Source organism: Chiloscyllium plagiosum, chromosome 9 (assembly GCF_004010195.1).
Source record: "Chiloscyllium plagiosum isolate BGI_BamShark_2017 chromosome 9, ASM401019v2, whole genome shotgun sequence".
In the NCBI taxonomy this organism is placed as follows: Eukaryota; Metazoa; Chordata; class Chondrichthyes; order Orectolobiformes; family Hemiscylliidae; genus Chiloscyllium; species Chiloscyllium plagiosum.
Window position 1 is genome coordinate 13,539,502 of NC_057718.1, and position 24,360 is coordinate 13,563,861.

At 39.7% G+C, this 24,360-nt stretch overlaps 1 protein-coding gene across 4 annotated transcripts in view; it reads right to left on the reverse strand.

Moving 5' to 3' along the window:
• Positions 1-24,360, reverse strand: part of tarbp1 (TAR (HIV-1) RNA binding protein 1) — a 176,091-nt gene that overhangs the window by 89,930 nt on the left and 61,801 nt on the right. For all 4 annotated transcript variants that reach the window (XM_043695407.1, XM_043695409.1, XM_043695410.1 and 1 more), the window contains exons 14-17: positions 22,507-22,668; positions 12,114-12,307; positions 9,870-10,122; positions 9,401-9,583 (exon numbers count right to left, since the gene is read on the reverse strand). In XM_043695407.1, coding sequence (XP_043551342.1) covers positions 9,401-9,583; positions 9,870-10,122; positions 12,114-12,307; positions 22,507-22,668 — 792 coding nt within the window. The remainder of the gene's footprint in view (positions 1-9,400; positions 9,584-9,869; positions 10,123-12,113; positions 12,308-22,506; positions 22,669-24,360) is intronic.

Here is a 24,360-nt window from a genome sequence, read left to right on the forward strand (position 1 = left end):
AAAAATGAACTTCAAAGGTTTGCATTTCCAACAAGTCATCAAACATCAATGTCTGTTTTGAATGGCTGACTGTTCAAAACTAAACAAGACAGACAGCTTTGATCCATTTCTTCTGTTAAAATATGGATTTCTGCTTGGAACAAAGCTACTCAACATTTTTGTTGCTGAATCTGCAATTTTTCTCCATGCTTGAATGGATTCTGACAACTAAATAAGGCTCTGAATCACTGTGTTTACCGGTAATTTTTAAAAATATATGCTTTACATCAATTGTTTTCACAGCCTCTTGGAGATAAATAGCCAACCAGGTCATAGATGCACACAGCATTCTCCTCACTGCTGCTAAGACATCACAGAATCTGATCAGATTCTTCCGAATTATGTGTTTTTTTAAATTATATATTTTTTTCTAGCACTACACAACTCATAGAAGCACACTCATATAGAATCTTTACTCAGAATAGTAAGGGTATGGAATGCTTTACCTGCAATGGTAGTAGATTCGCCAAGTTTAAGTGCATTTAAGTCGTCATTGGACAGGCATATGGATATACATGGAATAGTGTAGGTGCGATGGGCTTCAGATTAGTGTGACAGGGCGGCGCAATATCGAAGGCCGAAGGGCCTGTACTGCGCTGTAATGTTCTATGTTTTATGTAATGTTAAGTATTTATTTGGATCAGACCTCATCTTACCTTGGACTGTCATTATAATAGATGCTGCGTGGAGGGAGAAGTGGGGAGACAGATACCATCACAGGTCATTGACTCTCCATAATGCAAGTGTATAGCTTGAGAATAGTGAGAGCGCCTATTGCCCAGACACCATACTGATGAAGGCAATATGGCAGCAAATATCTCCATCTCGAAACAAAGGATGAGATGAAGGGAAAGAACAATAAACAGACTAACAGATGCTTATTTCTCCTCCTCAATACATAGAAGCAATTTACTCCATCAACAAAAATAAATTAGAATCCATATTTAAAGCAAAGTAAGTACATTGCTTCATCATATCAAACATCTGTATAAAATGACCTTAGTTAAAATAAGGACTAGAGGTCAATACAAATTGGCAATGAAAGGAAAATTAGATTATAATAAAGATATTATTGCAAGCAATCTGCAGAAAAATAGTTCTAAACTTATGACTGAGTAAATGAATAATTCACCAGCAGAGGAGAATTAGGTCATATCCTAAGCTAATTTGTGCAGAAATTGATAAACACTCAAAATATCCTCCAGTAAGAGTTAAAATCTACTTTTAGAAATCTAAAACATGGAACAATAAACACTGCAAAACCAAGACAATATTGCAGATAATATCAAGGTTTTTGAAGGTTATTTAAATCTAATTGCATAAACTTCAACATACAATTTTAATCACCTGGAAAGGGATGGCAGTTTATTGCAGTGATCAAACATAGCACTGAGAGAAAAAGTTCTCATTATTTAGCTACAGAACAGTTTAAATGCACAAAATTCAAAATAACAGCAAGAGATATTCAGTAACTGACAATGTAATAAGAGGATGTAGGCTTCTAATTATAATATGAAGCAGTCATACAATCCTGAGAGCTTTCCTATCTACCTAATCCACATGGAAACACTTTGATCTGAAAAAATTCTTTATTTCCAAACAGTATCCTTCAAAGTTCACCTCTTCTATTTTCCCAGGTCACAGTATAGCTGGGCGAGATAATATTGGGCTCAACTTGCTGAATCACTTTGCAATAATTTCCTCTTCCAACAAGGAAGCATCTGATCATAGGTGGTCCTCAAAAGGCTAGCTCTGCCATGCTGAGGCAGAATTGCTTCCTCAAGGCAAGTAATTATTTTTATACCAATAATATATGGGCGAAACGGTGGCACAGTGGTTAGCACTGCTGCCTCACAGCGCCAGAAACCCGGGTTCAATTCCCGCCTCAGGCGACTGACTGTGTGGAGTTTGCACGTTCTCCCTGTGTCTGCGTGGGTTTCCTCAGGGTGCTCCGGTTTCCTCCCACAGTCCAAAGATGTGCAGGCCAGGTGAATTGCCCGTAGTGTTAGGTAAGGGGTAAATGTAGGGGTATGGGTGGGTTGCGCTTTGGTGGGTCGGTGTGGACTTGTTGGGCCAAAGGGCCTGGTTCCACACTGTAATGTAATCTAATCTAATATGCTTACAACTTCAAACATAGAGCTGACCAAGACCCTCGAGTGGAAGATCATCTATGGAAAAGGGAAGGTGAGCTGAGGAGGATGTAGTGATGCTTCAGTCTGATTTGGACAGATTGATTGAATGGCAGTTGAAGTATATTGAGGTCATCCACTTCAGTAGCAAAAATAGGCAGGTGGAAAATTATCTGATTGGCGATGGGAAAAGGGGAGGTGCCACAAGACGTGGATTCATAGAGTCAGAGACATACAACATGGAAACAGACCTTTGGGTGAACCCATCCATGCTGACCAGATTTTCCAAAGTAAACTAGGCCCAGTTGCCTGCATTTGGCCCATATCCTTCCAAAACTTTCCCATTCACGTACCCGTCCAAATGTCTTATAAATGTTCTAACTGTATCTGCATCGACCACTTCCTCTGGCAGTTCATTCCACACACAAATTCATTGCCCTTCAGGTCCTTTTCGATCTTTCCCCCTTAAAATTATGCCCTCCAGTTTTGAACTCCCCTATCCTATGGAATAGACCTTGGCTATTCACCATATCTACATCCCTCCTGATTTTATAAATCTCTAAAGTCACCTCTCAACCTCCAACTCTGCGGTGAACCATTTCCCAGCCTATCCACACTCTCCTCATAACTCAAAACCCCCAGTATCAGTAACATCCTTGTCAGTCTTTTCTGCATCTTCCTCAATTTAATAATATCCTTCCAATAGCAGGGCAAACAGAACTACGCACAGTCCTCCAAAGGTGGCCTCACCAACGTCCTGTACAAGCGCAACTCCTTTACTCAACACTCTGAGCCACAAAGGTAAGTGTGCCAAACATGTTCTTTACCACTGTGTACCGTGATGCCACTTTCAAGAAACTATGCACTTGAACCCTTAGATCTCTCTGTTCCAGAACACTCCACAGAGCTCTACCATTGACTGTGTAAGTTCTGCCCTTGTTTGTCTTACCAAAATGCAAAACCTCATATTTATCTAAATTAAACACCATCTGCCACCCCTTAATCGACCCAATTGATCAAGATCGCTTTTTAGTCTTAGATAACCTTTACTGTCAACTATACCACCAATTTTGGTGTCATGTGCAAACATAAATTAACCATGCTTCCCATATTCTCTTCCAAATTATTGCTGAAAGCATGCATGCAGGTGCAACAGGTGGTCAAGAAGGCAAATGGTACAGTGAGAAGATTTGAATACAGAAGCAGGAATGCCTTGCTGCAAATATACAGAGCCTTGGTGAGACTACACCTGAAGTACTGTGTAATTCTGGTCTCCTTATCTGAGGATGGATGTGCCGGCTATAGAGGCAGTGCAATAAAGATTTACCAGACTGAGATGACAAGATGGATACAAGAGAAGAGATTGGATTGGTTAGAACTAAATTCACTGCAGTTTAGAAGAATGAAGCAGGCTCTAACACTCTAACATGACTAGGATAAACACAAAAACAATGCTCCAATGACCAAAGAGTGCAGAAGCTGGGGTGACTGTCTCAGGACAGCAGAAGGCCCTTTAGGATTGACATGAGGCGAAATTTCTTCTCCCAGAGAGTGGTGGGCCTTTGAAATTCTCTGTCATAGAAAGTAGTCGAGGCCAAAACATTGAACATTTTCAAGGGGGAGTTAGATATAGTTCTTAGGGCTAAAAGGATGAAAGGATATGGCGGGAAAAGAGGATCAGGATACTGAATAGGATAATCAGCCATAGAGTCATAGAGATGTACAGCATGGAAACAGACCCTTCGGTCCAATCCATCCATGCCAATCAGATATCCCAACCCAATCTAGTCCCACCTGCCAGCACCCGGCCCATATTCCTCCAAACCCTTCCTATTCATATACCCATCCAAATGCCTCTTAAATGTTGCAATTGTACCAGCCTCCACCACTTCCTCTGGCAGCTCATTCCTTACATGTACCACCCTCTGCGCGAAAAAGTTGCCCCTTAGGTCTCTTTTATATCTTTCCCTTCTCATCCTAAACCTATGCCCTCTAGTTCTGGACTCCCGACACCAGGGAAAAGACTTTGCCCATTTACCCTATCCATGCCCCTCATAATTTTGTAAACCTCTATAAGCCATGATCACATTAAACAGCATAGAAGGCCCAAAAGGTCAACTGGCCTACTCCTTTTCCTATTTTCTCTGTTTTCATATTTCTAAAAGGTGAGCAATCCAAGCACTGTCCTAATATTTTTTAGTTGCACCAATTAATATGCAGTCAATCCCAACTAGGTCCGCAACTGCTAGCTTATTTTATGGCTTTGCTTTTGACCAAGATTACGGCTAGGTGTGGAAACACACGCAAGTACACGTTCAAATTGGAACACAACTTTTAAGCACAAATGCAATGTACTGCTCATCCAATAAATCACCTAATCTAGGGTTTGATGTACAAATAACAATACTTGTGGTATTACAGGGAATGATAAAGGTCAAAATTAACATCTATATATATATATATATCTGTGCATTGGTAACTTATGAACAGGCCAAATAATGACCATCTTCAAAAAAGTAATTTTAGATTAAATGCCAATTTCAAAATCTCAGCACTGCTAAGTGTATGGTCATTTCACATTTTCCTTTAGTCCCCAATAGTAATGATGCTATGTTTATTTGAAGCTGCCTTGGCGCAGTTTATCTGTTACCAAATGTAATGGGCTTAAGTTACAGCTAAGACAACTCGCTCACAATGTTTTGAAAACATCAAAAGCTTTTACACTAATAGCATGATGTCATGGGTACAATTACTCATGGAAATGTGTTGCTGGAAAAGCGCAGCAGGTCAGGCAGCATCTAGGGAACAGGAGAATCGACGTTTCGGGCATTAGCCCTTCTGAAGAAGGGCTAATGCCCGAAACGTCGATTCTCCTGTTCCCTCGATGCTGCCTGACCTGCTGCGCTTTTCCAGCAACACATTTCCATCTCTGATCTCCAGCATCTGCAGACCTCACTTTCTCCTACAATTACTCATGCACAGGTGGATCACAGTGACCAACTTAAACAGCAGCACTACTTCTGCTGCATTTGAAGCACTGTGGTTTCTTATTCTTTTGCAGGATGTGGGCATCACTGACTAACTCTGTATTTTTTTCACATCCTTGATAGCTTTGGAGAAGGTGGTGTGGTGAGCAGCTTGAACAGATGTGGTCAATGTGGTATAGGAACATCTATAATGCTGTAAGGGAAGGAGTTCCAGGATACTGATGCAGCTAAATGAAGGAACGGTGATACAGTTCCAAGTCTAGATGGTGGATGGCTGATAGGTTGGCTGTAGGTGATGGCTGTCCCTTGCATCTACCAACCTTGCCCTTTCCAACTCTATTTTGATTTAATCCCTGCCCTCCCCTGCACTGTTTGATCACACAGCATTGCCCTTTGATGTGAAGGGCACTGCTTGTCACTGGCCACTCGGGTGTTACCTTTCTTCCTGGTGGTGGAAACGGAATAAAGATTTGTGCACCTTGTGTCTTTCACTGTGTCTCAACCTGCACACACACAACATGGGTACTGGGGAAAAAATAAGCACTACCGCTTATCGTGGGCGGCACGGTGGCACTGTGGTTAGCACTGCTGCCTCACAGCGCCAGAGACCCGGGTTCAATTCCCGCCTCAGGCGACTGACTGTGTGGAGTTTGCACATTCTCCCCGTGCCTGCGAGGGTTTCATCCGGGTGCTCCGGTTTTCTCCCACAGTCACAAAGATGTGCAGGTCAGGTGAATTGGCCATGCTAAATTGCCCGTAGTGTTAGGTAAGGGGTAGATTTAGGGATATGGGTTGGTTGCGCTTCGGCGGGGCAGTGTGGACTTGTTGGGCCAAAGGGCCTGTTTCCACACTGTAAGTAATCTAATCTAATCTAATCTAAGTTAGGCGGTAGTGTGGGGTTTAAAAAAAAAGGAAGAAAAAAAAACTAACCTTGCCCTTCGCGATCAGAGCAGTCATGGATTTGTAAAGTGCCTTGGTAAATTGCTGCAGTGCATCTTTTAGACCTGGGGGGTGGGGGGGAGAGCGGGGAAAGAGGTATCCCATCTGCTTCTCTAATATCCTTTAGGGAAAGAAATCTGGCATCTTTACCTGATCTGGCTGACATGTGACTCCAGACCCACTGTAATGTGGTTGACTCTTAACTGCTCTCTGGACAATTCGGGATGGGCAATCAATGCTGGTCAAGCCAGTGAGACCCATATTCCAAGCCCTATCCCAAGGACAGGACTTTCCTAGCAGAAGTGGTGGCATAGTAATATACAGTGGGGATGGCATTGCTCTGGGAATCCTCAACATTGACTCTGGACCCCATGAAGTCTCACGACCTCATGTTAAACATGGGCACAGAAACATCCTGCTGACTACCATGTACTGTCCTCCCTTGGTCGATGAATCAGTACTTAACGATGTTGAACAACACTTCGAGGAAGCATGGAAGGTGAAAAAGGTGCAAAATCACCTCAGGATGGAAGATTTCAATGCCCACCATATATTCAAGCTGTGCGCACAGGGTGGGTGGCAGTTGGGGAGAAATGGATGGAGCTGCACCGATCCAGACAACAGGAGAGTATCCTATCACATTTATCAGCAGATGGGTTCCTCACTGAAGAATTGCTAGTGCCTGAAATGCCCTTGTAGCCACAAAATATTATTGAATTTTCGATGGCATATGGATTATATTGGTAAGGGCAACCTTTATTGCCCTTTCCAAATTGCCCTTGAACTGAGTGGCTTCCTGAGCTGTTTCAGAAGGCAATTCTGGTCTGGAGCCACAAGTAGGCCACCTAAGATAAGGAGAGCAGATTTCTTTCAATAAAAGACATTAGTGAGCTGTAATTGCTGATCACTCCATTCATATATTCAATCAGAGCCTGGGAGAGAGGATGTATGTGATGCTAATAACTGAAGCTCATTTTCCTGAGGTGAGAGGAGGTGTGCACTAAAGGCAGATGGAATAACTGTTTCCAAAGAGAATTGGATATGCACTTAAAAGGAAAACCTTGTATGACTTTGGGAAAAGAAGGGAAGAGTTAGACTAATTCTAGCATTCTAAATGAATAGTTTCTACATCAATGCACCAGTTTCATTAGCAAGAGAGACGATGTAGCTATAGAAATCGGAAAAATAAGGGCTATGACATTTTTAAAGAAGTTAGCATTGGCGGAGAGGTTCTGAGTGGTTTAGCAGGATTAAAAGTTGATAAATCAGCAGGGTCGAATGAAATGTATTCCAGGCAGCTGAGTGAGGCAAAGGAGGAATAGCAGGGGTGTTAGCAATAATTCTCAATTCCTTGCCAGCCATAGGAGAGGTGCGAGAGGACTGGAGGACAGCCAACGTGATACTATTATCCAAGAAGGGAGCAAGGCATAAACCAGGAAACTACAGACTAATTAGTGGTGGGAAACTATTAGAAGCAATTCTGAGGGACAGAATTAATCTGCAATTGGAGAGGCAGGGATTAATCAAGAACAGTCAACATGACTTTGTTAAGGGGACGTCATGTCTGACAGACTTGACTGAATGTGGGGGTGCTGGTGTTGGACTTGGTGAGAGTGAATGTTTCGAAGAGGTGACTAGGTGTGCACATAAAGGCAATGAATTCAACAGTCTGCTGTGACTTGAGCATGGCAAAAGTAAGTAGTCATGGGAGCCAAGGAAATTTGACTAATTGGATCTAGAATTGTCTGAGTGGCAGAAGGCAGAGAATGTTAGTTGAGGGGTGTTTTTGTGACTGGAAACCAGTGTGCTGTGGGGTTCCATAGGGATTAGTGCTGGGGTCCTTGCGGTTTGTGGTACATATAAACGATTTAGATTTGATCAGTAATTTCATGGATTAATACAAAAATTGATGGGGTGATAAATAGATTTACCAGGATATTGCCAGGAATGGAGGGTTTAATTATAAGGAGAGGCTGGATAGGCTGGGGCTTTTTTCACTGGAGGATAGGAGTTTGAGGGATGACCTCAGACAGGTTTATAAAATCATGGAGGATATAGATAAGGCAGGTGTCTTTTCCCAAGGGAGGGGAATTTCAAGACCGGGGGCATATTTTACGGTGAGAGGAGAAAGATTTTAAAAATGACATGAAGAGCAACTTTTGTTTCCACAGTTCATGTGTGTAATGAACTTCCAGAGGAAGTGATGGATGACGGTACAGTTATAATATTCAAAAGATATTTGGAGAAGTACACAAATAAGAAATGTTGGGGGCATATAGGCCAAGCTCAGGCACATGGGACTAATTTAGTTTGAAATTATGGTTGGCATGAATTGGTTGGACCAAAGATCTGTTTCCATGCTATATAACTATATGACTCTAGAAATGATATTCAATCCAGATAAGTGTCACTTGGATAAGAAAACCAAAACACAAGAATACACGGTAAACAGTAGGACCTTGGTCTCCATGTGCACCAGCCTCTTAAGTAGCAGGACAGATAGATAAAGTTGGTTAGAAGACATATGGGATATTTATCTTTATCAGTGGAGGGGCAGCACTTAAAAGTAAGGATGTTATGTTGGAATTGTATAAAATGTCAGTTAGGCCACAGCTAGAGCGTTTTATACAGTACAGGAGTCCAAATTATACGAAGGATGGGATTGCACTGGAGAGAATGCAGTGGAGATTTACCAGGATCTTGCCTGGGCTGCTGAGTTTTAGTTATGAAGAGAGAGCGGGTAAAACTGGAGTTGTTTTCCTTCGAGCAGAAGAAACTGAGGGAGAATATGATAGAGATGTATAAAATTGAGGGGCATAAATAGGATAGACAGGAAAAAAACTTTTGCTCTTGGTGGAGGAATCAATGATTTAGGGGGCATAGATTTAAGATAAGGGGCAGAAGGTTTAGACACGATGTGAATAAAATGTTTTTCATCCAGAGGGAACTGATTTCTGTAAGGGTGGTATATACAGAAATGCTCATAACATTTATGTGGTATTTATACATACACGTGATGCCGAGGCATACAAAATTATGGACCAAGTGTTGGAAAGTGGGATTAGAATAGTTAGGTGGTTGTTTTTGATTGGTGCAGACTCAATGGGCCAAACAGCTTTTCCTATGCTGTAGACCTTTATGACTCAAATGTTGTGATTCTTTCACAAAAAGTCAACTTAACCATGATAGGACAAATAACCTCCTTATATTGATCCAAGCTTTTATTGATCCATGAATTAGTATTAGATAATACAATAACTCACAAAAGTGGGTTTCACTAAATAGTAATACTAAAATATATTTTACCTCCTTCACTTTTATTCCAATGCCACATTCTCCAGTGATGCTAAGTAGCTGAGGATGAAAGGCAATCTTTATGTAAACATTCAAAGTAGGCCAAAAATGCAGCTGGTTGCTGTTCAAATCCACAACTACCTTCCAAGCTAGATCAAGAGATTTCACACAAAGAGATTCTTCTGACCTGTAAAGCTAAATAAATCAACAGGTTAAGATGCACGGTAAACAATCTTAAAATTATGTTACAGTTTGCACATTCTTCTGTCTCAAAGTGTCAGAAGGAGCATTTTATAGACCTTCAAAAGGTGAAAAATATTTCAACAATATAGCTACAAATATGTATCTTTGAGTTACCATTAGAATAAAGACAATATTTTGTATTTGCAAGAAAAAGTAGCACACCTATTTATTGCAGGAATAAATGAGAAATGTCTTAGTTGCTACCAGTCAAATATATGTCAGATTTAATCTTGCTAACCTTAGGAACAAGAATCTTCATGCATTGCAGTATGGGAAGTACTTGGTCCGATCGTACAATGTTAAGTGCTTCTACACAGGCGTGAAGAATGAGAGCTGGATTTTTTACAGCAGGTAATGAACTCTTGTTGGCTATAGTTTCAGATGGCTGTTCAAGTTTGTTCAAAATAAAATAGACACAGGCCCAATGATCATGGATATACTGTGTAGAGACTTTTCCCCAGCCCTCAGCTGAAAATACATCCTCCAAAGGTCTAAACAAAACAAAAATATCCTTTTTAAAGGCAGGAAAAGTTTAATATTAATACAACATTTTACAGTAATATAAATTATGTAAGAGCAATGAAATGCAAAGCCATTATGAAATGCCAATATACTAAAATATTCTGCTCCTCCCATCCTCCAGGTCCAGAAATGTTTCACACAATTAACGTAATTGTAATGAAAAATTGTTTGAGACCATTATTTCATGAGGGGTTTGAGGGAGAGGCACTCGTTGCAAATTTGAAAACCAAACCACCAAATAAGGAATAACTGAACTATTCTGAAGAGTTCCACTGTAAATATGCTTGGAGTGAATTCGTGTATCATGGCAAAACTGTCTGTTGGAATGTCAAAACCTAGAATTTGTTCCGCTATTGTTTAAAGGTCTTCTGGAGAAAAGTGAAAATAACACTATTAAAATATTTGACAGCAAATTAAAAAAACTTCCACAATAATGAACAACCTTCAATTCATATTAAGATCAAAAATCCTGGAGTCCTGTTATCATAAAAATAGAGTTAGATACATTTATTTACCATCAACCAGAGCAACCAATCAGCTCAGGCAAACTTGATATATTGCAGAGAATCAGACATCATGTGCACTTATAAAATTATGAAAGTTTATGCAGTTACAATATTAATTGCCTTTACCTTATTATCCCTCACTAACACCGCACCTGACTAAACATCAAACCAACTGTTTTACTAGCTCTTGCACAACTGTACTAAATTTGTGTTAACTGCACCAATTCCTCAAGTTATTGTATGCTGACAGCTTTTTGTTATTAAAATTCCGGATTTGTGATTGATGAAACTTGAAAAAAAAAAGATGAATTTGCAGCAGGTGGAAAAATACTTTGAAATGCATTTGAAAGCCGTAGGCCTTAATGGCAAAAAATAATCATTGTGTGATTACGTCAATTGCATGCATACTCTTTGTTTATTACTAGATTGCATTTTTGTTGTTTAACACTGCCATCCATTCTGGAGCATGCTGTCTGGTGGCTTGACAACTTGGCATATTTATTTCTGATAAGTTAGAAAACAGTTGGCCCTAGCTCAGAGTTCACATGCAGCGTGGATAATTATTATGGACAGAATAATATTGTTCTAGGAATATTTAATTTTATAAAAGAATACTGTTGACTTAATATTCATGTGTGATTTCACAATAACTTCAGCTTCTGATTAGCTGGCAAGTCATGAATCGAATTAAAAACATCTGGTTTGCAGGCTGGTCAACAAAAAATCAGCTATTGTATCATTTCCCTTCTCAAGAAAGCAGACAGGGATGTTTGTTCCAATTCTACTATTTATGCTGCCTCTTTCTAAGCGGCTGCTGGGTTGAGCATTCAGTAGGTCCCATAGTGCTCCAATTCACAATGTTTCCACTTCTTATGGACTCTCTTTGCCTACAACTTCCCCAATAGCCCATCCAGTGTGGTGAACCTGGCAAGGTTTGACCAACTCACTCAAATTCCTTTAGAATTAATATAAAAACTAGCAAGGCAGAAAACAAGTGCTCAACATTGTCTGGACAGCTTTCCAAAATCCTAATCTAGTTAAAGTTTAGTTGTCTTTCCAGATTGAGTACAGCTGTTAATTCAGCATTTCAACCTGGATGCCTCCAAAGCAGAGCCAGAAAGAGCTTTGATCCAAGCTGGAGATCAGATTATGTGTCCAATCGTTGGTGTCAGCTGAGTTGCTTGCCGCTAAATGGGCAGAAATGAAATTTGTGCTAAATTGGAACTGGAAGAGCTAAACTGCAAATAAATAGCAGAAAAAGCTCTTAAAGTTTTTGAAGTAGATAGAGTAGAATGCCTTGAATGGATGAGTAAATTACACAAACTGTGAACCGTCACCAACCCAGGAACTTTAAGTTGCTGCTCTAATATTCCCTGCAAGTCTTGAATATTTACATTGAACTTCCCTGTATAAAAGTTTCACACTTGAAATAGTAAATTACTCATCTTTCTTACCCATTGTCTTGCTTACTGAAGAAAGGTTTCTCAAGATTCTTGTTGAAGGGACCAGTTAAAACAGATTTGACCAATGTTTTGACAGCATTGAGGGAGTCAAGTTGCAGGTCTGGATACTGGGCATTAATCTTGCAAATCCAAGCCAAAGAGGCTCTAGCAACTACCATTTGGATTTGTTGTCCTAATTTCAGAACCTGAGACAAAAAGCAAAATAGAATTTATGTATCTTCAGCTGAACTCTGCTCACATTCACAGTGGTGTTTTTCAAACAATATTTGTTTGTGGAATATGGTCAGTGCTGGCTAGTCCAGCTTTTATTGCTTGTCCCAACTACCCTTTTTCTTCTCTTTGATCATTCATGGGATCTGGGTGCCACTGGCTCGGCCAACATTTATTGCCAATCCCTAATTGGAGGGCAATTAGGAACCATACACATTGCTGTGGGTCTGGAGTAAAATGTCGACCAGTCCAGGTAAGGACAGTAGATTCCCTTCCCTAAATAGCATGTGAACCAGATGAGTTTTTATGGCAATTGACAGTGGTTACATAGTTGCCACTAGGACAGCTTTTTATTTGAGTTTTTTTAAAAATAGAATTCAAGTTTCAGCATCTGACACAGTGATTTTGAATCCATGTCCCCAGAAGATTACCCTGGGTTTATGGATTATGAATCCGGTGACGTGGCCACAAAAAACACCATCGCGCCCCAATGAATAGGAGGTCGGAAGCTGCATAATTTTGCATATTGGATGACATAATTGTAATGCACAAAGAACGATTTTTATACACAGTCAAGGGATATGGACTTTGGTGGCTTATTCCCATCCCTAATTGCCATTGAGGAGGTGGTGTTAAGCTGCCTTCTTGAACTGCTGCAGTCCAAGTGCTGTAGGTAGACCTGCAATTCCAGGATTTTGACCCAGTGACAGTTAAGGGACAGTGATGTACTTCCCAGAAGCATTTATTTTCAGACAGATTGGAATAGACAGTTGAAAACTGCTGATAGTACAGATTACCTACAATTCTTCCTGAAGTCAATCAACAAACTCCCATTGAATGAGGATTTTACTTTAGACAACGTAGCTGGAGGCTACTTGATTGCATCCAAGGTCAGAGAGAAATTTCCCGGAACTTCTTCCCATCAACCCAAACTTTCTCAAAATAGTTTTACAAATGGAGGAAATCTATTAAAACCAAAGTAAGTTTATTAAAGGAGGACAAAGGTGAAGCCTAAAAGGTAAGAAGCAGTAAGCTGCTGGCTATACTTCAGAGAAACATGAAGAAATTGCCTATAAAAAAATTGAAGAAAATGATCCCATGTCCAAAAGAACAGTTCTATAAATAGCTTCACAGAAATCGGAAGAAAAACAAACTCAAGCACATCAAGACACCAGGTGACTGAGAAGCTGAGTTTTTATGTGCAATAAACAAAACATTTTTAAAGGAGACAGAAAAATAAATCTTATTGAACCAAGATGTTTTATGGGCCTCAAAAAAAGGAAAGAGTGCAGGTATGATAACTTCCATGCCAGCTGGAAGAACATCAATTACTCACTGCCACAGGTGGAAAGGTCAGAAAAATAAAAGTGATCGTTGAGTCAGACAAAGGTAGCAAAGAATTCTCAAAGGGAAAATGCAGCCAAAAGAATGAAGCAATGTGGCACTTCTGGGTACAATTTGATGGATGCATTCTGCAGGAGGTATCCGAGCAAGGGGGTTTCAAAGGCAGGATCCAGTTTAAGAGTCAATATGAAAGGCCAGGAGGTTACGTGAAATACACAGTCTTCAGAGTTATTGGTACGGCAATGTTTAAAACAAAAACTCAAAGTGGTTTTGCTCAACAATGAAAAATTTTAAAATGTAATCATCCACTATACCATAATGGGGGACATGTTATGTCCAGAATTCCCAAGGTTCCAAACTTGGCTGTGCAAACAAGCATAGAGACATAGCGATGAAAGGTGGAAATGAATGGAATATTATTCCAAACTTCACTTATACCCCTAGCATGTGTTAAGAGCAAAATTCTCACAGGTCTGAAAATACGTCAACATTTTTAACTTAAATCATAGCATTCGACAGAAAACTCAAGTTGAAGTAAGCACATGATAAAAAAAATGCTTTAACATATGCGTCTACGTGTTTGGACGTCATTTGGTGATTTGCAAAATTATAAGCTCTTTGCCATTAAAGGGCCACAAGACAAGGGATTTTTAAAATAATTTATTTTAATAAGAGGATAGGATGGAATAAATTGCAGAGGCAGACAATTGCCAAATATAAGGGCCAAATAAAGAAGCAGAAATTATGCTTTGCAGAGTTCAATGTGTTTAAATATTTATAGAAGTTTGGTCATCTACTCCTTTGGATATTTAAATGAGTACATTACTTTTTCAAGCACACCTGTCCAAAGAGAATATCCAGCATGTTTTATTTGTTGTTGTCTCTCAATGCAAAGATGACAATGTCCACCAACTGGGTTATTTGATAGGGTTCTGGTAGATATGTGACTATTATCTCACTTGGAAGATTTTGCTGCATTCAGGACCAGATAGATAAAATGATTTCATTTTGGATGTACTGCTGCCTCAACAACTTCCCTTTGTTTCCACCCAACAAATTTCTTCCCCTGCCCACTAGGGAACAAGCAATAATGGATTTGGAGATGTGTAATGAGGCAGACTTGATTAGGGAGCTGAAGTTGAAGGAGCCCCAACAGGGCAGTGACCATAATATGATAGAACTCACCCTGCAGTTTGAGAAGGAAAAGCTAGAATTAAATGTAATGGTATTAGTCCATATAATGTAATGATTAAAGACATAGGAGAGCAGCTGACCAGAGTTGATTGGAAGGGAAGCCTAGCAGGGTGGAGCAGCAATGAGTCATAGAATCATAGAGATGTACAGCATGGAAATAGACCCTTCCATCCAACTCGTCCATGCCGACCAGATATCCCAACCCAATCTAGTCCCACCTGCCAGCACCGCACCCACATCCCTCCAAACCCTTCCGATTCATATATCCATCCAGATGCTTTTTAAATGTTGCAATCGTACTACCCTCCAACACTTCCTCTGGCAGTTCATTCCATACATATACCACTCTCTGCGTGAAAAGTTGCCCCTTAGGTCTCTTTTATATCTTTCCCCTCTCACCCTAAACCTATGCCCTCCAGTTCTGGACTCCCCCATCCCAGGGAAAAGACTATCTATTTATCCTATTCATTCCACTCATAATTTTGTAAACCTCTATAAGGTTACCCCTCAACCTCTAACGCTCCAGGGAAAACAGCTCCAGCCTATTCAACATCTCCCTATTGCTCAAATCCTCCAACTCTGGCAACATCCTTATAAAATTTTTTCTGAACCTTTTCAAGTATCACAACATCTTTCCAATAGGAAGGAGACCAGAATTGCACACAATATTCCAAAAGTAGCCTAACCAATGTCCTGTACAGCTGCAACATGACCTCCCAACTCCTGTACTCAATACTCTGACCAATAAAGGAAAGCATACCAAACGCCTTCTGCACTATCCTGTCTACCTGCAACTCCACTTTCAAGGAGCTATGAACCAGCACTCCAAGGTCTGTTTGTTCAGCAAGACTCCCAAGGACCTTACTATTAAGTGTACAAGTCCTGCTAAGATTTGCTTTCCCAAAATGCAGCACCTGCACTTATCTAAATTAAACTCCATCTGCCACTTCTCAGCCCATTGGTCCATCTGATCAAAATCCCATTGTAATCTGAGATAACCTTCTTCCCTGTCCACTACACCTTCAATTTTTATGTCATCTGCTCTTGTTCTTGAGCACTAAGGAGATCAAGGGTTACAGGAAGGCAGGCAGGTGAATTCGGTTGAGAAAAATCAGTGGGGTGGCACGGTGGCTCAGTGGTTAGCACTGCTGCCTCACAGGGACCCAGGTTAAATTCCTGTCTTGGCCAACTGCCTGTATGGAGTTTGCACATTCTCCCCGTGTCTGCATGGGTTTCCTCCGGGTGCTCCGGTTTCCTTCCACAGTCCAAAGACGTGCAGGTTAGGTGGATTGGCCAAACTAAATTGCCTGTAGTGTTAGGTGCATTAGTTAGGGGAATTGGTCTGGGTGGGTTGCTCTTCGGAGAGTCGGTGTGGACTTGTTGGGCCGAAGGGCCTGTTTCCACACTATTGGTAATGTAAAAAAAAGACCAAATGGCGGAGCAGACCTGATGGGCCAAAAACCCTAATTTAGTTCCGATAGCTTAAAGTCTTAAGGAATTTTCCTTGCCACTGATATGCAGTTGCATTGAAACAAATTTGCACCAAGTACGGAGGTTCTATGTGAGCTTTATCCAGGGACTGTCATCACAACACTGAAGCAAAGGCTTCAGAGTGGCTATGGTAACCATGAAATTATTATCAATCTTTGCAGAGTCACATTGGTTCACTGATCTCCCTTAAGGAACAGTATCTGGCCTAGATGTGATGCCAGATCCACAGCAACGTGGTTGACTCTTAATTGCTGTCAAAAGTTTGGGATGTACATCAAATGCTGAATTTTCCTGCAGCATCCACATGTCATGAATGAATAAAACATAGCCACAGAGAATTTCAAAATTTCACCACGTAAAAATTAAAGTTTAAATAAAATTCTTGTCTTGGAACGATGTTAGCAGGCAAATTACTGAAATTCATCTGATAAAGGTCACTTTCATACTAATTTTCTTCTCATTAAAACAAACACAGAGGGAATCTGATATTGGTTACTAGTTTCAATTAGACTACATTTGAGGTTGCTCATTGTTGCTTGTTGCACAGTTGAGCAGAAGTTCAAACGAAATTCCAATCTTAAGCTTTCTTGATAGTCAGCTATTGTCAAACCTGCAGTCTCACCATTCAGACAGAACTAATCTGCAGACACATCTGATGACTTTGCAATCCAGTTGGTTGCTTAATTCTGCCAGCTCTGAACTCAATGTCAATTTCTTCTCATCTCCAGAGAAGTCTCCAAGAGTTAAAAATAAAAAATCTGTTTCTGCTTGGGGGCACTGTAAGCAATTTGCTAGAAGAAAATGCCTGTTTCCCCTGTTCTTCTTCTCCAACCTATATATGGTACCCTCATGCAAAGGTAGTTTCCAGAAGAACTATGTCTAAGAGTCACAGAAAGCTAACTACACTCCCCAGACATGCATAAAATATTAAGATGTCCTGTGATTATTTTAACAGTTGATCTCCTCGCTTCCAAAATTCAACCATCCTGCTCAAGACAACAATTTGGCCAAAGCGCTGATCCTGCCTACTGGGTCAGCCCTCAGCAATCTCACCTTTCAATTCACAAGTTCTCCAATCCTCTAACCATGCTAATATATTACCTTTAACACTATGAGCTTTTATCCTAAGTAGGCCAATGTGTAGTACATTATTGAACTGCCTTTTGGAAATCCAAAATATTACATCTACTTAGTTCCCTTTATCTATCTTGCTTGTTATCTCCTCAAAGAATTCTAATAAACTTGTAAGGCATGAACTCTTCTTCATTTTTCCTTACGCTGTCGTGTCAAAAGAGTTCAATACTGCCACATTAAGAAAAAAGTTTAAACAAAACTCTTTCAATTTCTATTTCATCCAATTCAACTTTCTAAGTTAAGCAATGCCTCAATTTTAAAATTCTCATCCTGGTTTTCAAATTGTTCCATGGCCTTGACCCTCCTTATCTTTGCAATCTCCTCCAACAACTCCAAGACATCCATGCTCCAAATTCGTCCTAAACCGCTACTCCCCATTACCACTCACCTCTTTCAGCAGTCTTTAAAACTGCATCACAACCAACCTTTTGCCCACTGTCCAAATGTATCCTTACACATCTTGGAGTAAAATGTTACTTTGTAATGCTCTACGAACACCTTGGAGTGTTTAATTACTTTAAAGGTACTTTAAACACAAGTCACATTTGTCTCTCTAATCCAAATGCATCATCACAATATTGGTAATATTTAATGCATGTTATCTCTTATTTTCTTCAAGTTTGTGATGTTCCACACTAGAAGGCTTAATTGTTAGTAATGACTTCATCCAAAGTTAAGTTGTTGTCCTTACAATGTTCAATTTCTTTTGTTCAGATACTGTTATAGCTATCGACCAGTTTGAAATGGTTATTATTGTTTATTGTATACAACTAAAGTATCAGCTTGGTTCAACGTACTGTTAGGGTAAAAGAACTTGATAAGGCAAAGAAACTTCTAGGGTTTTGGGGGGGAAATAGGGGAGTGGAACTAAGACAGCCAACATAAACTCATTAGCCTCCTTCAATTCTGTATCATGCTCTGAATTTGTGCTTTTGGGTATCTGCCAATAATTTGTTAAAATTAATAAATAGCTTTTAAGCTTAGACGTGCAATTCTTGCAGAGTGCAATTTGGCTGCTCCAACATTCAAGCTTTTAGCAAGTGATACCGGTCTTACGACAGCTCATGGTCAAGGTGCTCTCCAGAAATGTCATGAAGTTTTACATAAGGGAAACAAAAGGGGTAGGACAGATAAAGAAGCCAATTATGCAAAAGACAGTCAACACGAAAAGTATAATCACAGAAATTATTCACTTCAAAACAAAAATATCTGGGAATAAAAGTCAGAAATTGTTTGAAGTTATTATCATCAGTCCCCAAACACGAGTTGATTTTGTGGGATTTTTTTTCAATTTAAATGTTATTTTTATTTTGAATTAGATTTCTGAGGTCTTATACAAATTAAGAATGAAGCTGTCCTATTAATTATTAAATGTGTAAATATATTTGTATTAGCCCGTAGGGGATTTGGTTAACTTAGTAGGTTCAACACCTGTGTCAACTGAGGTCATGATGAAAACTCCGCCTTCTCAACCTAGCCCATCACCTGAGGTATGGTGACCTTCAGTTCGAATTCACCACAGGTCATCTCTCTCTAAATGAGAAAGCAGCCCATGGTCTTCTGGGACTGTCACACGGCTGACTAATTCTTTTTAAATAAGCTGCTTTAAAACTCTCCTCCTTTAGCAAAGGCACGTTAACAGTTTTTTTTTAAATATTTCAAGTATGTAAATTTTACTTACATGAAAAACTGCTTCTAGTCAGAGGGACAGTAACTAGATGACATAGCAGGTATGGAGGGCTCATATGTCAGAGTCCCTATAGATTATATAAAAAGTACAGGGGAACTTTAAAAGGAAATTAAAAAGCTCAAAGACTGTATGAGAAAGCACAGGTAGGTAAAATAAAGCAAATTAGAAAGGGGCTTTTAACAATTATGTAAAGAGCAAGAGAAAACAAAGAGAAAAGTGGGCCTGATAGGGACGTAATCTGTTGGTGGTGTCACCAGGACCCTGCACAGTTTCAGTAAGACCTCTCTACTCTTTTACTGCACCCCCCTTGAAATAAGGGCCAAAGGCCCATTAGCCTTCCAGATTACCTGCAGTACTTGTGTGCTAGCTTTTTGACTTTTCTGCACAAGTACCCTCAAGTTCCTTTGTGTTGCAATTTGCACTTTGTAAACTGCTTGCATCTCTCTCACAACTTACCTTTCTACCTATTTTTGTCATCAGCAAATTTATCTACAGTACATTCGCTTCCTTCCTCCAAGTCATTAATATACATTGTGAACAGCTGCAGTCGCAGCACTGATCTCTGTGGAGTCCCATTGGCCATGGGTCACCAAGCTACAAAGAAACCCTTTATCCTCACTGCTGCCCAACTGCCAATTCTCCATCGTGCCAACACCAGGCTCATCTTATGACTTAACTTTCAGTGAAGTACCTTCTCAAACATCTTTCAAAAGTCCAAATACTACTAGTTCCCCTCTATCCATTCTGATCGAGACTTCCTTGAAAAACTAATAAATTAGCCAGTCATGATTTCCTTTCATGAAGCCATGCTGACTCCACTTGATTACATTAGGATTTCCTATTATTCTGCCATTACTTTCTTTATAAACTGATTCCAACATTCTTCCAATAAACAAATTAGGCTAATTGGCAGATAGTCCTGCTTTTTGAATAGAGATATCACATTGGTAGTTTTCCAATCCTCCGGTACTTTTCCATAACCAAAGGATTTTTAAGATAATTACAACCACTGCTACCTCTTTTAGGATCATGGGATGCAAACCATCAGGAGCAAGGGACCTATCTGCCTTTAGCCCCATTAGTTTGCCTAATCCTACTTCTCTAGTGATGATGTTAGCCCTTAACTTTTCCCCTGTATTCTTTAGGATTATACGGGCAGGTTTGAAATATCATCCGCTATAAAGACTGAGACAAAATATCTGCTTAACTCCTTTGCCATTTCATTATTCCCCATTCCGATCTCCACAGATTCATCTTCTAAGGGGCCTATGTTCACTTTGACCTCTCTCCATTTATATATTTAAAGAAGCTCTTATCGTCAGTTTTTATATTTCCTCCTTCGTTTGTTCTTGTACTTAATTATCTATCATGCTTTTAGTCCTCTTTTGCTGGATTTATCTCAGTTTTCAGAGCTATCACTAACTTTTGCCTCCTTCTAAATTTTCCTCTTTCAACCTAACACTCTCCTTAACTTCCTTGGTTAGACTTTTTCTTAAGGTAATTAGGTAATCAGGAAGGTTGATGAGGATAATATATTTGATGTGGTCAATACAATCTTTAGCAAGGGTTTAGACAAAGTCTGTTTTCGTAGATTTGTCAAGAAAGTAAGAGCCTATGGGTTCTAAGGCAAGGTAGCATGTTGGAAAATTTACTGAGAGGCAGGAAGCAGAAGCTGATAGTAGAGGGATGTTTCTATGACTGAAAGTCTGTTTCCAATGGTGTGTTTCCACAAAGCTCAGTGCTGTGACCTAGCTATTTGTGGCGTACATTAATGATATAGACTTAAATGATATATATCAGAAAACTCGTCAAGGACACAAAAATTGGTAGGCTGCTAAATAGTGTGAATAGCTGTAAACTGCAGGAAGATATCAATGGACTGCTCAGATGGGCAGAACAGTGGCAAATGGAATTCAACCCAGAAAACTAAGAGGATTTGGAGAGATACAAGTCTGGAAGGTGTGATGATCAGAGGGACCTTGGTGTGGATATCCACAGATCCCTTATGTTAGAAGGCCAGGTAGATGATGTAGTTAAAACGACATATGGGATACTCGCCTTTATTAGCCAAAACAAAGAATACAAAAGCTTATAAGGATACAAGGTTAAGCTACAACTATATAAAACACTGATTCAACCATAACTGGAGCATACCATGCAGTTCTGGTCACCACATTTATAGGAAGGATGTGCTTGCAATAGAGACATTGCAGAGGAGACTTACGAGGTTGCCACCTGGGCTACAAAGAAAGATTGGATAGGCTGGAGTTACTTGCGCTGGAGCTGTGAAGGTTGAGAAGGAACCTGACAGAGGCATATAAGATTATGAGAGGTATTGATAGGTTGTATAATGCACAGTTTTTCCTCAGTAGAGGGCTCAATAATTGAGGGCATAGATTTAAGGAAAGAGGTAAAAGGCCATAAGGGGGAGTTGATAAGAAATGATTTCACTCAGTCTGGAAATCACTGCCCAAAGGGTGGTTGAGTCACAAACTCCAGAAACATTTAAGCAGTACTAAGATATTAACTCGTGTTACCATAGCTTGACCTATGGGTTAAGAGCTGGAAAATAGGATTAACGCAGTCTTATCTTTGTTGACTGGCACAGAAACAATAGAATGTTCTCTTTCTGTGCTGTTAACATTTTTAATATATATTTAAGGAGATTTTCAAAAGGGGAGGCAGAAATAATCTTTGTCGTGCTTTATGACATGGAATGCACTCCCCAAAAAATGGGAAGGTGATGGCCCAGTGGTATTGTCACTGGACTGTTAATCCAGAGACCAGGTAATGTTCTGGGAATCTGATTTTAAATCCCACCATGGCAGATGGTGGATCCGAATTCAAGAAAAATTTGGAATTAAGAGCCCAATGTTGACAATGACTCCACTGTCAATCATCAGAAAAAAAACCCACCAGGTTCACTCATGTTTTTTAGGGAAGGAAACTACCATCCTTACCTGGTCTGGTCTTTTTGTAACTCCACATCTACAGCAATGTGGTTAACTCTTAACTGCCTTCCAGACAATTAGGGATAGGCTATAAATGCTGGCCTAGCCAGTGATACCCACATTCCACGAATAAATTAATAAAAACTTGGTGGTGGACACAGATACAACTGTAACTTTCAAAATGGGACATCATCTATACATGAATTTTTCTTTTCAGTGAAAGACTTGGGATGGCCTGACTACTGGATAGCTTTTTCAAAGAGCTGGCATTGGAATAATTGTGTTGTATAAAAAGTGATAGGGAAAGGAAGGTTGAGTTTAAAGTATTCTGGTACATCAGAAAATACAATGCAATGGAATGATAGAGTACCTCATCATCATTGGAAATCTGAAGATGCTGAATTGAAGCCTGAGTCAGGGAACAGATGTAGCTCCAGATGCAAGAACCTCTCTCCCAACCCACTACTGAAAGTGCCTTCACTATCTCACTCATCATAGCGAGATAGAGATGACATCTGTCAAGGTCCAAAACCTTGAATGAAGAAGAAACACAGTGGATTTAGAATAACAGAGGACAAAAAAAGTTTCATGTGTACTTGTTCAAAAATGAGACAATAATCATACCTAAACCTTCTCCACTCCTGGCTTAAAAAATAATCTTCAGACAGGGTGTACTTTTGAATTTCCTTCTTTACAATTCTTAGCAGCTCATTAAACATATGCTTACAATTTCACTACAAAATTGCTCACAGAAGAATTACCTTCTCGTCTGCAATAACTGCTACCTCCCTCCCATTTGCCATTGGCAAGATAACACACCAGATATAAAATAATATTATTTAAACCAAAATATCTGGCTTTGTTCTAAAAATTGGCATCTTGCAAGTTTTTTGGCAGCTTACTAGCTCCACTTCAATCATCACAATGACAGTATCAGAGGGCATCTATTTTACAAAATATGCTGCAAATGTCAAAATGAAGCAATAGGTTATAAAAATGTAGGATTGTTTATCAGTGTTTGTCAGTTATTTCAGATAAGACATTTATGTCTGGAAACAGACATACTTGCTGTCACAAAATATTTTGAGGAACTTGATTAAAATGATTTTGCGACATGATCAGACGTTTAAGAAAGAGACCCTCAACATCAGCTTCCTTAGCCCAGAAATTATTTGGTTTTGTTTTCACAAGGGAAATAAACTTGCACCCTGCTTAAACCAAGTTCTGCAGCCTTGATAATTAAATTCACTAAGTCCGGTGACATGGAGTTTTCAACTAAATTGCCAATCCACAAAGACAGAACTTGACAACGAATAATATTTTATCATTATGAACTTAACATTTTTAAAAATTATTTAATTAGCAGATGTAATATACACTGATGTAGATTTTTATTTTCACCATCTACTGCAAAAAATCCTTTACTCAGCCATCCAATTTTTAAAAATTCACTCATGGGATGTGGGTTTTACTGGCTAGGCCAGCATTTATTGCCCATCCCTAGGTGCCCTCAGGAAGGTGGCAGCGAGCGGTCTAAACTTTATTCTAGATTTTTGTTGCAATGAAAAACTATTCAACTCTTTGGTTTAGAGTTAATACGAATAGCCATCCTTTAAGCCCTTTAAATCTTTCAGTCAGATTACAGTTGTCTTTGGAAATTTTTAATGATCCTGAACAAGTCTTCCAGATTTCCACAGCAACAAAGTGTTCCCTGATTTTACTCTTAAATAGCCTGGTTTTAATTTTAAGTTTGTGCCCCTTGTTCTCAACTCCCATACCAGATAAACTAGTTAATTTGTGCCAAACTCATTAAACCCTTTTGTCAACATTATCCTTCAAAATCTGAATCACATTTATGAAACCCATCATTCTAACACAGCTCTTCAGAGTCCGAAATTCTGCTATCTTGTATTGTACACCCTCCAACCTTTTCTGAGGTTTAAGTGGTCAAATCAGAAATGAGCGTCGGCTTTAGCTCAGTTCAGAACATCCCCCTCCCTGTGACAAAATGTTAAAAGTTCAAGCTCCATCTCCATCAAACGAGTGCAAAACTTGAGCTAGAGCAATGAGGGAGTTGGAGGTGTCTATGCTCAGGTGAAACATCAAACTGAGGTTAACCTCATGGGTGGATGGAAATTATGTGACCACAGCATTCTAAAAGGGGAGTGGGGAATTTTCCTTCAATGTTCTGCCCAATTACTATCACTTAACCACCTCCTAAAAG